Source organism: Meleagris gallopavo, chromosome 2, assembly GCF_905368555.1.
Source record: "Meleagris gallopavo chromosome 2, MGAL_WU_HG_1.1, whole genome shotgun sequence".
In the NCBI taxonomy this organism is placed as follows: domain Eukaryota; kingdom Metazoa; phylum Chordata; class Aves; order Galliformes; family Phasianidae; genus Meleagris; species Meleagris gallopavo.
The window spans coordinates 103,408,177-103,422,861 of record NC_139405.1 but is presented as its reverse complement, the minus strand read 5'-3'; the positions used below and the strand labels follow the sequence as shown (position 1 = coordinate 103,422,861).

Genomic DNA, 14,685 nt, shown 5'->3' with positions numbered 1-14,685 from the left:
GGAAGGGACCTCAAGGATCACAAAGCTCCAACCCCCTGCCACATGCAGGGCCACCAACCTCCACATTTCATAGCAGCCCAGGCTGCCCAGGGCCCCATCCAACCTGGCCTTCAACACCTCCAGGGATGGACGGGGCATCCACAGCCTCTCTGGGCAGCTGTTCCAGCACCTCACCACTCTCATAGTAAAGAACTTCCCCCTGACATCCAACCTAAATCTTCCCTCCTTCAACTTGAAACCATTTCCCCTTGTCCTGCTGTTATCTACCCCTTCCAAGAGTTGAAAAGGTTCCTTCTTGTGCTGACACATGACTTTGTGGCTCACACTTGGACAGGACAGTAGCTTTTGGGGTGTCACTCGGGCTCTGCATTTGTTGCTGTAATAACATTGTTTGCAGTCAAGGCTTTTCTTGAATGAAATTGATGCTCGGCTGTGGTGATGACTGCTGTAGAAGTACTTCTGCATGTTTTGTTAGGGAACTCGGGGGGGAAAAAAGAAAGAAAACTCACCACATGTTATGCAAATGGCCATTTTGCTGTGGTAGATTGAAAAGTAATTGCCATCGTCTTATATACTTTGTGATACCTTTATATGATGCTGGGAACTTCAGTGCACACAAACAGAAATCTGCAATATAATATAAATTGTATTCCTTAGACAAGCTGCAGTGCTGTGTGGTGTAATCTTTCTGTGTAACACTGGAGAGTGTTGTGGCTGCCTGCATCATTGAGTCCAGTGGTGAGACCGTGGACAGGTGGGCCAGCATGGTATGGAGAGCCAGAGGGAGGACTGTGAGCTGGCAGTGCTGGGTTCCTTGTCCCATCTTCATTCTCCTTCCTCCAGATGAGGTCTCCATGAGGTCTCCTCTGCGTGAAACAGCTGTTTCAGCGTAGACCTTTGCTAACTGCTGCTGGAGGGGGGGGATGGAACTCCAAACTCAGGTGCTTCAAGGTTATATCCAAACGTCCTCCCACCGTTTTGTCATTCGTATCACCACTGAGTTCCTCTTATTTGTTTGCCTTCTAACTATTTGTCTTTCCATATGAAACAGCAGTGTAAAGAATTCAACGTGTAAACATGGGAGGAGAATGATAGCCCTTAGAGAACCTTGTAAATATCTTACTAGAAGAATTATTTGTTTCCTTGGCTGCTTTTTGGCGAGTGATGCCATTCCTTGGAGGATGGTGTAACAGTTCTTTGGAAGTGGTGATGCTGATTAGAATTTGTTGATGTTTTTAATAAGTTTTTAATGTTGCTATTGAGGATTCCATTGAAAATTTTGGCTCATTCTTACATTCACTGATTGAAAGATGAGATTTTGTCAAAAGCTTCCCAATTAAAACTTCTCCTGCATAAATCCCAAACCAGCTGTTACTGGGAAACTACTTGTCCTGCTCAGACACACAGCCAGACCTTTATGCAGCAGATGTGAGTGATTCTGAAGTCACTCTTGGTTCCATTGAGTATACCAGAACGTCTCTGCACGCATGATAATTCCTTGCAATTTCTCCTTATTACTTTGAAGCTATAATATTTTTAAACATTTTCCTTTTAAGTATTGAAAAAAGCTCAATTGAAATCACATGCTATTTTAAGAAAGAAATCCAGAGTGTTACTCCTTTACCATACAAAACCGGACCGTTTGTATTAACAGCCCCAACGTTGATTTTAGAGCATCAGCAAGACGAAGCACGACTCTTTGGGGCAGCTTTAGGATGTGAGCCTCCTCTGCGAGACCCTTTAGTTGACATGAATCCTGTTTGTTCACGGGTGGAGCAGGAGAGTGTTGGTTCACACAGAGTGCTGTGGTTGGCATGCTTCCTGCCTGAGCTGCAAGCTGACAGCAGCCACAGGCAACTACTTTGCACCAGCTTGGAAAGCCAAAACAGCTTGTTTGAAAGCAGAGCAGAAAGCAGCAGGGCTGAGGGGTTCTAGCTGCTACTTTCACATCTGGGAAGCAGGTTTGCATTTCATAATGCCCTTGCCAAACTGGTAGGAGCTGGGTGTGCCTAAATCTGGCTTTGTCCTTCAAGAAGCCAAGCTTTGCTTTTACAAGTGACGTGTTTGATTTGTCAGAATCTTCAGTCTCTCAGTTTTTGTGTTGTTGTTTCAGGAGGGCCAAACATATGGGCCATCACAGCAGAAGAGCGGGCCAAGCACGACAAGCAGTTTGATAGCCTCAAGCCCACGGGAGGCTACATTACAGGTTAGTCTGGGATCCTGCATTACACATTAACTTCTGGGTACACATAAATAATGTTGTGAAGCAGTTTGAAAACTACATCCTATTTCAGGCCTTTGTGGTGTGACTAATAAGCATACTTTGGGCAAACAGCCACAGGTTATTACTAAACTTGTACAAGCTTTGGACCGAAGTCTGGCACAGAAACACACAGTTGTTAACCCCATCACTTCTGCAGCCAGCAGTCAAGTGCTGCCACTCTGTCTAGTTTCAAAAAACAGAGTCAGAGGCTGAATCTGCACTGAGATGGGAAGCTGCCAACAAAACACTTCTTCTAGCTATTGTGGCAAGCGATGCCAGGGACACAAGAAGTGCTCTCTTCTGTCTGAAAAGGGCTGGAGAACACTGTGATGTTAGATATCTTTGTTATGGAGTAGGAGGCAGGGAGAGAGATGCTGACAACTCATCCTTGTTAATGACTGCTTATAGTTTATTAACCCTCACTCCTGCCTGCCTAACTATCTGCTGAGTCTGTACCCTATCTGCTAACTCTGGTGCCCCTATTTTTCCTCTTTTTGGTCTGAAAAGGACAGAGAAAAGAGTAGGAAGTTGTCTGTGGGGAGTATGCACTTCTGTTAGCTAAGAGATAACTATCTCCTGCATTGACCAAACAAATACTGATGTCTCAATGCTGTTTTAGCACCAGCTGGAAAGTGTACCTTCCCAGGGACTACCTTGAGGCCATGTCATGTCCACCACACGCATGTCTGCAGGCTTCATTATTTATTTGTGGAGTGCTTGAAATTAAAGACTATGAATAGAAGGGGAAGAAGGTGCTGAAAAAATAACCTGAAGCTTTAGATTTAAGCTTTTATAATTTGCTCGTAGATAAGAATAAACACCACTGTCTGTGCTTTATTATATCTTTGTTTAACAGCACAGTCAGTATCAGTTGATGTGGAATTTGGTATGAATGTACTCAGTGGTTCCTGTTCCCTTCCTGACATATTGAACTATTGAATGCTTCTGTGATGGAACAGAATATTGCTTAGAACATGAGATTTTTCTTCTTTTTTTTTTTTTCCTTTTCCTAGAGAGACAGTAATGGCTCAGGTTAGGTTGGATAAAGGAGAAGGAAAGAAATGGGGGGCTCATCCTTTCCTCTAAAAGTAATTAGGTCAGGATTAAATTTTTGCTCATTTATACTTGTATGACATCTGAAATCGTGCAGTTGTTACACTGTTAGCAGTTATTTGGTTCTTTTTTCCTCCCACATTTTAAAGCTTCTTTTTGCTATTTGAAGCTGTGCTTTTGAGAGCAGATTCAAGATTACAGGAAGACATCTGATAACAGCTGTCACAAAGGAAGGAGCTGAGTGACATACAAGCAAAAAGATTAGAAAGTGTGGTGATTCCTTTTGAGGATCTGCTCCCACAAGAGTGCTGAGGTTGTCTGAGATTTCTGATGCTTATCAATATCCATGTCTCTACAGTGAAAGCCTCTTTCTTTCATGTTTCTCATAGGTGATCAAGCACGTACCTTTTTTTTGCAATCAGGTCTACCATCTTCAGTCCTCGCTGATATATGGTAAGGTGTTCTTGCTTTAATTTTATATTTCTGTTTTTTAAAATGGGAAGTGCATAGCATCCAACTACTAAAACAGACAACAATCTGAAGCTCCATTGTAGGTCAGTTATAATAGACTGGAAGATATCAACCCAGAATGTAACATAGGAACAGGACAAAATTCTGTCCTTTGCAACACGTATGTGGTAGTTGCAACACTTAAAAGATAATTTTTCTTCTTCAGTCTTCATCCATGGTGCTGCAGTGGGTGTTGTTATCAAGATGTACACATGAAGAAAGGCAGAGTGGACCTTAATAATCAAGAGGGACTCACTGGGGGACAGTGTGAAAGAAAGCATGTATTTTGATATAATGCTAAGTTAGTTTCTTCTTCAGACACTTCACAGCACAGATCAGCACTGATTTGTTCTGAGTAGCTGGGAATGAGAACATGTAGCTCATTATTAACCTTGTCATTTTTTATCCACGTTCCTGTGCCTGTTCATGGACATCTAATTATTAATAAGATTTCAGAATTTGTGAAGTAATACAGTTTGTGAAGTGTAGCAGGTTTCTGTATTGTAATGGTTGTTTTTTTTTGCAGCAATTCTTTGGTTGCAACATAGCCATTTAAAACAATTGTTCTTGCTCTCAGCATAGAAAGAAGCATTGCTGTAGCAACAAGTAAGCAGGAGATGACTGTTTTCCCAAATATCTTCCTACTCTAAGTATTTAATACATAGTAACTTGAAAATTGAAGTAAATAGAAGTCTACCAATTGAATTAAATTGGATATAGTTAGACGTTATACTTTGAAATGATGCAAACTTACAAGAATTTAAATGTTGTCATAAGGAGAAAGTATACAGATGGTTGCAGTGTGTTGTTTTCTTGTATAAAAATAGTATGTAAAATTGATAATAAAGCTTCTCATTTGGTGAAAAACTTCAAGTTACATTTCTCCTTTGTGGACTCTTTCTTTCTTTTCTTGTTTTTCCTTTAAGGGCACTGTCAGACTTGAACAAAGATGGAAAAATGGATCAACAGGAGTTCTCTATAGCCATGAAACTCATCAAGCTGAAATTACAAGGACAGCACTTGCCTATGGTTCTCCCTCCTGTCATGAAACAAACTCCAGTACTTTCACCTCTAATGTCAGCTCGCTTTGGTACTTATTGATATATAGTTAATTAGTGTTCAAAGAGAAAACACACAGTTGATCTGCATTCAAATACGAGTGTCATTAATCTGACCACATAACTGAGGGAATCAGTTAAAACCAAAAAACCACCATGGCTATGCTCATGCAAGAAATCCTCAAAGCCTCTTACTTGAGGCAGAGCAAATGGCCTTTTTGATGACTTCATTCTCTGAAGACATTTAATAATAAAAAAGAATTTTGAGGTTCAGGAAGGCCCTTCACATCTGCCCTTTGACTTGCAGGCTGTCATACTGAAGGCCTTTTTCTGTCTCCCTCTATTCACTCATGAGATTACCCTCCTAACTTTCTTTTTCGTCCTTTTAAGTTAAACTTAGCAAGGGTCAAAGTTTTGACATCAGTTATTTAAAATACTTTTTTAGAATGAATCAGATTGTTCACTTGATCATCGATGGAATATAATTATTTTTAACTTTTCTGCCATGTTTTGGAATTGAGTTTGTGTCAGTGCATGTCTGCACGCTGATTGTAATTTTGTAGAAAAAAACACACACCTGGTTTCAGCTAGGCTGTAAAATTCTGCATGTACTTCTTTCAGTGTTTATACAGTTGAGATAAATGTATGTGTGTATTAATTGCACATGTGATTTTTAAATGTCTGCCCGACTCTGAATCTTGTGTTTGCATACCAGTGCATGCATTTATATATAGCTGTGGTTGGTAAATGAATACTTGGTATTAACCTTTCATCACCTCATCTGCATCCTGTTTTCCTCCCCAAGATTTAGTCAGTAATTCAAGTGTCTTAATCAGAAAACTGCGTTAAAGCAATCCTATGTTGGGCACGTGTCCCTAAATATGGACATTTCACCTTTGTACATTTTTTTGGGACGAAGATTAGGGAAAAACTTAGTTCAGAAATATCATGAGCTGCTCTTTATAGAGAATTGTCACAAGTTTCCTGTTCTGTTAGAATTCTGTCTCAGGGGGCAGACACAGAAAGGCTTCTTGAAAAATGAGTTATGTTGATAATTATAGAAAATTACATCTTAATCCTTTTGTGAACTATTTGCCAGGTCAACCTGGAGAATGAATTCCTTGTAAGGAGTAGGGTTTGGTTTTTATTTTGAAAATTCATCTTCAGTATATTTCCTTCTGCTAGCTGTGTTGTGTGGATGTTGGGGGAAAAGTAAATATTCTACACAAGCATCTATTTAATTTATTGCATCTCTGGATGCAGGCTGCTTTGTGTAATTTGTACTTAGCATAGTGGATTCCATTTCTTGCTGGAGTGTATGCAATACAAAATCAGGAACTGTTTGTTTTTGCTCTAGGAATGGGTAGTATGCCAAATTTGTCCATGCCAACATCCATGTCTACGATCACACCGTTAGCTCCAATGTCTCTGACCTCAATGACATCCATTCCTCCTTTGGTTATTTCTGCTCCCCTGGTGCCTTCTGTCAGTACCTCATCATTGCCAAATGGAACATCTAGCCTTCTGCAGCCTTTGGCCATACCTTTGTCTTCAAGTAAGTAGAGTGCAGTCCACTGCTTGGTTTGATGTGTGAATCTCATTTTCTCCCTGGCTAATATCAGAGAGAAACACTTAGGCTAACGTGCAAGTTCATAAATAAATAAATAAACGTATATAGGATCATAGTCATAGAATCACAGAATGGCCTGGGATGAAAAGGACCACAGCGCTCATCCAGTTCCAACCCCCTGCTATGTGCAGGGTCACCAACCAGCAGACCAGGCTGCCCAGAGCCACATCCAGCCTGGCCTTGAATGCCTCCAGGGATGGGGCATCCACAGCCTCCTTGGGCAACCTGTTCCAGTGCCTCACCACCCTCTGGCTGAAAAACTTCCTCCTAATATCCAACCCAAACCTCCCCTGTCTCAGTTTAAAACCATTCCCCCTTCTCCTATCACTGTCCACCCTCATAACAGCCGTTCCCCCTCCTGTTTATACGCTCCCTTCAAGTACTGGAAGGCCGCAATGAGGTCTCCCTGGATCCTTATCTTCTCCAAGCTAAACAAACCCAGTTCCCTCAACCTTTCCTCATAGGAGAGGTGCTCCAGCCCTCTGACCATCTCAGTGCCTTCTCTGGACCGCTCCAAGAGCTCCACATCCTTCCTGTACTGAGGGCCCCAGGCCTGGATGCAGCGCTGCAGATGGGCCTCACCAGAGCTGAGTAGGGGGAGACGATCACCTCCCTTTCCTTGCTGGCCACCCAGTACACGCACATTCTTCCCAAATTTTGCATTAATCACATCTTTCATAACTAAATAACCTTAAAAACAAGGCACTGATTAGCTTTTCTTATTTCTCTCAAACACTTGGGTGTTTCTTACAAATCATTACTGTATACCTGTTTTCTTTACAGCTTTTGGTTTTGTCTGTTTCAGTGCAGCCTCATACTGGTTCCTTAGGTCCCGTGGCAGGAGGGTTTGGTGGATCTAACATGCAGAAGGCACAGTCACTAATTGATTTAGGATCTAGCAGGTATGAAAGTTTAGTTTACAATGGCTGTATCTTATACTTGAATAGTATGCCTCCTAAAAAACACGAAGCACTTACGTTTTTAAGGTATTACTCATTAATAATGGCCTGCCAAATCTGAAAGGAGATTGTTTTGATATAGTCACATGAATATTTTCAATAACTCTAACAAAACTTTCTGAAGTAGAAGAGAAAGCTCAAACAAGTAAAAGCAGTGCCAAAAAGAAGGTAATGCACAGCACTAGCAAATAGAAGTAAAACAAGTGGTTGTAAAAGCAATGTTTATGGATTGATGTGGTCATTCATTATAGATAGCACCAGCAGACACTTAAGAACAGCATTCGTTATAAATATTTATCTGTGAATTTGTTTTATGAATAATAGATGATTATAAATCTTTGTTGTCACTGCTCTGTTTGCTGATTTTAGAGCTTTGTCACAGATAGAAGAAAGAGTTTAGCTTTATCTGTACAATTGAGCTTCAAAGGAGCAGTTTCCCAAAAGAGTGCAGAGGGTTCTCAGTTCCAGAAGGTGGTTCAGAAATGCTTGTACTTTTTGCTGCTGGCACAAGACATGTAGGATGTCCAACTTTGGACTTATCTGGGCACCAAATGATGCTGTGTATCTTCTGTACCAATGCCTGTTTGTTAAGGCAAGTAACTAACTTAGAGATCTTTCTTTCTTTCTTTCTTATTTGAAACTGTATTACAGTTCAAATTCTTCCTCTAGTGCTTCGCTAGCTGGGAATTCACCAAAGATTGCACCTTCAGACTGGGCAGTTCCTCAGGCTTCCAGATTAAAATACAGACAGAAATTTAACAGTCTTGATAAAAGTATGAGTGGATATTTATCAGGTGAGTATGGCACTTGATACACATGGGGAAAAAGCAGTGGAGCAGTGCTTTCTGTGAAAATGAGATACATCTACACAATTGTTTTTGTGCCACGTCTCCATTTCTGTGTATGTGCATCAGTAACTGCTTAGATATTTGGGCTCTGTCTTCTTTTCAAAGAAAGCAGTTGAGGAAAGATGTGGCAGTAGTGCAGGCATGGATTGTAACTTCTGGAAAGTAATTTAAGGGAGTAATTCCTCGTTGACTTCCAGTGACATTTGTATTGTGCCACAGCATTATGGTGATTTTGAAAGACTACACACAAAGTTAGCACAAGAGCAGAATTTGAAATGAATGAAAGTGCTTGTAAAACTGGATTATTAATTGTAATCTAGTGAGTGGAACGCTGAAAAAGCAGGAGATAGATTTGGAGTCAGAATGTATGCCTGTAGCTGACCAGATTTCTCATTTTGATTGACTGCTTGCCAACCTTCTGCCTCAGATTTTTAGTACACAAAAAAGGACAATTGTCTCTTTCCTGAAAGGGACTCTATGCATTTTTATCATGCTTGGTTGATTTGGGGGCTGAAGGTTTCATTGACTTGCCTAAAAAAGGTGTATGGTTCTCTGTCAACCAAGGAAAACTGGCAGTTTTCCAGCTTACCAGCTTAAACTTTCAGCAGGCAATCAGCTGTGCTCTTGTAACAGCTGTGGGGATTACCATAAATACCCCTTTTTAATGTCAGTTTTTCTGTTTTGACCTTTGAATGAAAAGAGAATTACACAGAAATACTTACATCTTCATTGTGTTCAGATTGTAATGCCTTTTGTTAAGCCTGGAAGTAATGCCAACTGTCAGCGATTAATGAAAATGGATTAGATTAACATTAAAAATAAACATGCCCCAGTTCATGACCCATTTTTGCTACATGTGAATCTTTGTTCAAAGTATTTATTAATCTCTTTTGTGTTGTTGCATGAAGGATTTCAAGCAAGGAATGCCCTTCTGCAATCAAACCTCTCACAAACTCAGCTGGCTACTATTTGGTAAGTTGAGTTGCTGATTGTGCATTCAATACATTTATGGTGTTGAAAGAGAGGAAGTTTTTATATAATAAGAAATGATGAAAGGACACCACAGATCTAACACTGTAACCAGAAACTAAGCTGCTTCTTAAATTCATTTGGTGATTGATTGATGCATTTTCAAAAGACGCTTCAACTTTAATATATTAAACTTTTCACTTTTTGGACTAGATGGCCCACAGGGGTCTCTTCCAACTCTAAGGATTTTATGATTCTATTCTATTCACACTTTGTTTTTTGAATTCCATAGAGTAGTACAGATGTTAATTTCAGCTTCCATTTCAGTGGTGGGATACTTAAGCTGAGGCAAGGATTTGTTTGTTTGAAAAGCAAGATTGTAAAGCAAAAGATCATCTCATCTTGGAACAGGCTGCCCAGAGAGGTTGTGGATCCCTGGAGGTGTTGAAGGCCAGGTTGGATGGGGCCCTGGGCAGCCTGGGCTGGTATTAGGTATGGAGGTTGGTGGCCCTGCATGTGGCAGGGGGTTGGAGCTTCCTGATCCTTGAGGTCCCTTCTATGATCTTGTTAGTTTTAAAATATGGAGAGCTTAAAGAAGGAGTAGCCCATCAAGGTACTTGCATATCAAACAGCTTTTAAGATTTGTCTTTGCTGTGGTGATGGAAATTCAGTTGTCTGAAGGCTTGAATAATCTACCTTTAACCTTGTAGATAAGATAGTTTGGATTTTGCTTTCAGTTATAACTTGGATGTCATGTGTGACCTTCACTGTTCCAGAGGAACGCTGAGGTTCCGTTGTTGTCTTTATCCTGGGGGCAGTCATTTGTTTGTATTATCAACAGCGACCTGAAACATTATTCCTATTTGATTGCACACTGTGAGGGTAAAAATGGAGTTTGTGGTTGTGTTCATCCACGTAGGAGTGTGGGGAAATAAAGCAGCTACACAGGTACTGCTTTCCTCCTGGGTGCCTGGTCTGAATTGTCAGTAGCCAGTGCAGGGATGTCTCTGTGCACGTGTAGAAGATTAGCAGACCAACTTACAGTTTTGCCCAAAGTAAGGAATTACTGATATTTCTACTGGCATTATGGTCTTAATTACTGTAATATAACACTAACAATGTAATAATAAATAACAGTACTGTGTGAATAGTGTTGGTCTGTCAGCACAATAAAAAACTCATTTCATCATCTCCTGCTTTTGTTTTTTCCCTGTGGTGTGTGAGTGGGTGGTGGATTTGTTGTTTGCTTCCTTTTTGATTCTTTTTTAAACGGCTCATTTTTGTGTGTGTCCAACTCTGAGTACAAAATATAGCACAGACATGTATTAAGCATCTCACATAAGTCCAGTCTAAGTGAGTCTAAGGACACAGTTCATATCTGAATCGATGGTTCTTTGAGAATTGTATTTCCTCCCATCCACAGTTCTTATTTCTAATTTTAATTATTTTTGCCAGATCATTTCAGAGGAGTTTTCTGTTTTCAATATTATTTCACAGTTCCAGGTGTGAAAATCTTCAGCTATCACTTGTGAGTGGTTGTGATGTTTAGTTCTAATTATTATTACTATTAAAACTGTGCAGGTCATTGGCTGATATTGATGGAGATGGACAGCTGAAAGCAGATGAGTTTGTCTTAGCCATGCACCTAACTGATATGGCCAAAGCTGGGCAACCTCTGCCACTAACTCTGCCTCTTGAGCTGGTACCACCTTCCTTCAGGTAAATTGCTGAAGGCAGTGAAACATACTATGCCTTCAACAGAAATTTTTTATGCAAACAAGGTAACTGTATTATTTGTCTAATGGGGTTTTGTGTTTGGTTGTTTGTTGGTTTTTTTTTGCCATCTCCAGGAGTGGAAAATACTCCGAAAATATGAATGGGACTCTGCCATCTTACCAGCCTGTGCAAGAGGAGGAGCCACAGAAAAAACAGCCAGGTAAAACGAAGTTTGTGGTCTCATTGTTGATAAATAAGGCTGTCTTTGAAGGACGCTGGAACACTTAGAAAGTGGAAGACATAATCAAATCCCTGGGGGGCTTCATTTCAGGAGCTAGATCCCTTTTAACTTGGACGGTAGGACGGTTGTTAAGTGGATGTAGTCAGCCTATTACATGTAATAAAATGGAGAAGGCAGAGATGGGTGCTATTATTAGCTGTAGGAATGGAAAAGTGTGCTGATTAATAATGTATTTTGGAAAATAAATCTTTCATTTTCAACTACTGCAGTGCTATTGCAAAATTTTTTGCTGTTGAGTGTTACTGGCAGTACTTTGTTCTGGACATTCTGAAAACAGGAGATCCCAATGTTGTTTAATTATCTAAAAACAAGATGTGATTTGCACACAAAAGTCAATTCTGCTGTTGGCTACCTGATGCTACGGTCTGTTGTGTGTGCAGTGTGGGACACAGCGTGCCTCTCTTTTTAAAGAGTGGTTGCTGGGAACCTAAGTCATTCCTTTCAGTCTCCTTTTATCCTGGTGTAGTTCAGCTTAATCCTGTTTTGTTTTCTGCTGTTTTTAACTCCAGGAGATCTTACAGGGAACGCCCTTTAAGGCTCACTCTCTGTGTGTTAACATTTCTTGCTCAGTGGAAAACCTCTGTAACAAAATATTGACTTCTCTCAGCTTGTAAAAGCTGTTCCTTTGTGTTTCCTCTAAAATTAAAACCATTTTCTTGGTCAGTTTTAAATTGTAGCGTTTTTGCAATTGGAATAGACTTAAGAAAGTTCAAGGTATTTTTGAGAAGAAAAGTAATACTAGAAAAAATGCCAAGTGCTTCCATTGTCCATGACCTGACTACCTGAACTTGCCCAAAAGAGAATACCTATCTTTAGTGGCATAACTGAGGCACTTGTTTGAGAGCGGTGTTTTGCACAGGACAGAAATAACTACTTTTCCTTGTTTTAGTGACGTTTGAGGACAAAAGAAAAGCAAACTATGAAAGAGGAAATGTGGAGCTGGAAAAACGCCGTCAGGTCCTGTTGGAACAGCAGCAGAGAGAGGCAGAACGTAAGGCTCAGAAAGAAAGAGAAGAGCAAGAACGAAGAGAGAGGGAACGTCAGGAGCAGGAGAGGAAAAAACAGCTTGAAATGGAAAGGCAGCTGGAGAGACAACGAGAGCTGGAAAGACAAAGGGAAGAAGAAAGGAGGAAAGAAATAGAAAGGCGGGAGGTTGTTTTCTCGACATTATTTTTGTAATGCTTTAAGGAATGTGTGTGTGCATGTGGTATTCACTTGATGGAGCCCTCAGGCTTTGGGCACTGACTTTGACTCGTTGAGTGGCCATTGGCAGGCTCTCTTGGAGCCTGAGAATATTGTGTCCATTATAAATGAACAAAGTGCTGTTGTAAGTCAAAGACTTTCAGATTCTTCAAAGGACAGATGAGACTTGTTGGATAGATTTCTTAGTTTTAATTTAAACAAACAAACAAAAAAAAATCTGTATTCCAAACAAGGCTCTACTGAATTCATAATTGCAAATATTTTTCTGTTTGAACTTCAGGCAGATTTGCTTCTCTCTGGTGTCTCAGTGCATGCATAAGGCTTTCATGTTTTAGGTAGTTCTGTGAAATGCTCAAAAGAGGTTAAGAATAATATCTCAGTGTGCTCATTTATGGTCAGTTTTCTAAACTAAATGGATTTTTTTCCTCTCTGAATTATGCATCTTTCATCAAATTGCTTTACTTTCTCAGGGATAGGAGCATGGCATAAAGAATCCTCGCAGATCTCTTCCTCCATTCTTTGATCTTGAAGTTTACAAAAACAGTTTGAGAAAAACAATACATTGTGTGGCTGTTACGCTATCTACCAGTTGAGCACATTATATTAAAACATGATCTCAGGGTTCAGTATCTGCATGGTGATTTAAAGCAATGTAACTTCTCTACAGGCAGCAAAGCAAGAACTGGAGCGCCAGCGGCGTTTGGAATGGGAGAGAATTCGTCGCCAAGAACTTCTTAATCAGCGTAACAGGGAACAAGAAGAAATCATCAAGTTGACCTCTAAGAAGAAGAGCCTTAATCTTGAATTAGAAGCCCTGGTAAGACATAGGTTTTACTGCCCAACTTGAGACAAAATGCAATCTTAGAACATAGACTTCATGGTTTGCTAGGAGTTTTACTCTGCTTTGATGAGCAATCTGAAGCAGATATTTTTGAGTTCTTTTAGGGAATTGATTGTGTTGTAATATGCCCACGGATGTAGCGGAGAAACGTTTTATTGCTACATGTAGTGTCATTACTCTGATTTCTTTCTAGACGGACAAACATCAGCAAATCTCAGGCAGATTGCAGGATATTCGAAGCAAAAAGCAGATTCGGAGGACTGAGCTGGAGGCTTTAGATAGAAAATGTGACCAAGGAATTATGGAAGTCAAGCAACTACAACAGCAACTTCAGGTACATCGCTTTCTGTTAATTTTCCTTTATTTCCTGTTTTGTGTTTCGGTAATTCTATGTACTCAAAAAGGAGGAATAGTGTATCAGCTTGAATCTGCAAGGCTGTCCACATTGCAGAGGTCTTTAGGTTCATTTGTGGTGCTAAAGAATTGATTGCATCTACTACAACAAGCTGATAGTTGAATGGAGACAGCAGTCAAAACTTTTTTGAACTGATAATAGTGACTTCCTTTTAATTGTAACTTTCACGGTTCCAGCCTCAGTTTTTTGTGAGGATTTCTGTGTTAGGCTTGAGGCAGTCAATAGAACGGCTTAGATTGGAAGGGACCTTAAAGCCCATCCACCTCCAACCCTCTCTGCTGTAGGCAGGGTTGCCACCCATCGGCTCAGGCTGCTCTGTGCCCCATCCAACCTGGCCTTGAACGTCTCCAGGGATGGAGCAACCACAAATTCTCTGGACAGCCTGTGCCAATGCCACAACTTTTCAGATGTGCTGGGGAGCAGCTTGGCATGCACAGCAGCCAGTTCTTCCAGCACCCTGGAATGCATATTGTTCAGCCCTGTAGCCTCGTACACATTCAGCCTCAAGAGGAGGTTTTGGACTTGCTCTGCTCTTACAGTGAGGGGAAGGGGATTTTGCTCCCTCGTGCCCTGCCTAAACGTATTGGCTGTTCATCAAACAGCCAGAAATTCTTACTCCCAGGTTCAGGGAGAGTTCAGGGTCCTGACTCTGCTCTTTGCCAGGCCTGCATTCCTCGAGATCATGAACTCAGCCAGGGCATGTTCACTGCAGCCCAGGCTGCCTCCAGTCTTACCCTCTTTCGTGATCTCTGCACTGGTGAGCATCAGATCCAGCAACTCTTCACCTCTGGTTGATCTGTCCAGTACTTGGACCAAGAAGTTATCCTCAGCAAACTCCAGGAGTCCCCTGGAGTTGCTTTCCCAGCAGACATCTGGGTGGTTGAAGTCTTCATCAAGATGGGAGACTGCAAGCACAACA

At 40.8% G+C, this 14,685-nt stretch overlaps 1 protein-coding gene across 5 annotated transcripts in view; it reads left to right on the top strand.

Moving 5' to 3' along the window:
* Positions 1 to 14,685, top strand: part of ITSN2 (intersectin 2) — a 67,790-nt gene that overhangs the window by 22,259 nt on the left and 30,846 nt on the right. For all 5 annotated transcript variants that reach the window (XM_085218114.1, XM_085218115.1, XM_085218116.1 and 2 more), the window contains exons 3-14: positions 2,114 to 2,206; positions 3,706 to 3,769; positions 4,753 to 4,916; positions 6,242 to 6,439; positions 7,320 to 7,416; positions 8,125 to 8,267; positions 9,230 to 9,293; positions 10,872 to 11,009; positions 11,141 to 11,226; positions 12,197 to 12,459; positions 13,178 to 13,327; positions 13,545 to 13,685. In XM_085218114.1, the coding sequence (XP_085074240.1) occupies positions 2,114 to 2,206; positions 3,706 to 3,769; positions 4,753 to 4,916; positions 6,242 to 6,439; positions 7,320 to 7,416; positions 8,125 to 8,267; positions 9,230 to 9,293; positions 10,872 to 11,009; positions 11,141 to 11,226; positions 12,197 to 12,459; positions 13,178 to 13,327; positions 13,545 to 13,685 (1,601 nt within the window). The remainder of the gene's footprint in view (positions 1 to 2,113; positions 2,207 to 3,705; positions 3,770 to 4,752; positions 4,917 to 6,241; positions 6,440 to 7,319; positions 7,417 to 8,124; positions 8,268 to 9,229; positions 9,294 to 10,871; positions 11,010 to 11,140; positions 11,227 to 12,196; positions 12,460 to 13,177; positions 13,328 to 13,544; positions 13,686 to 14,685) is intronic.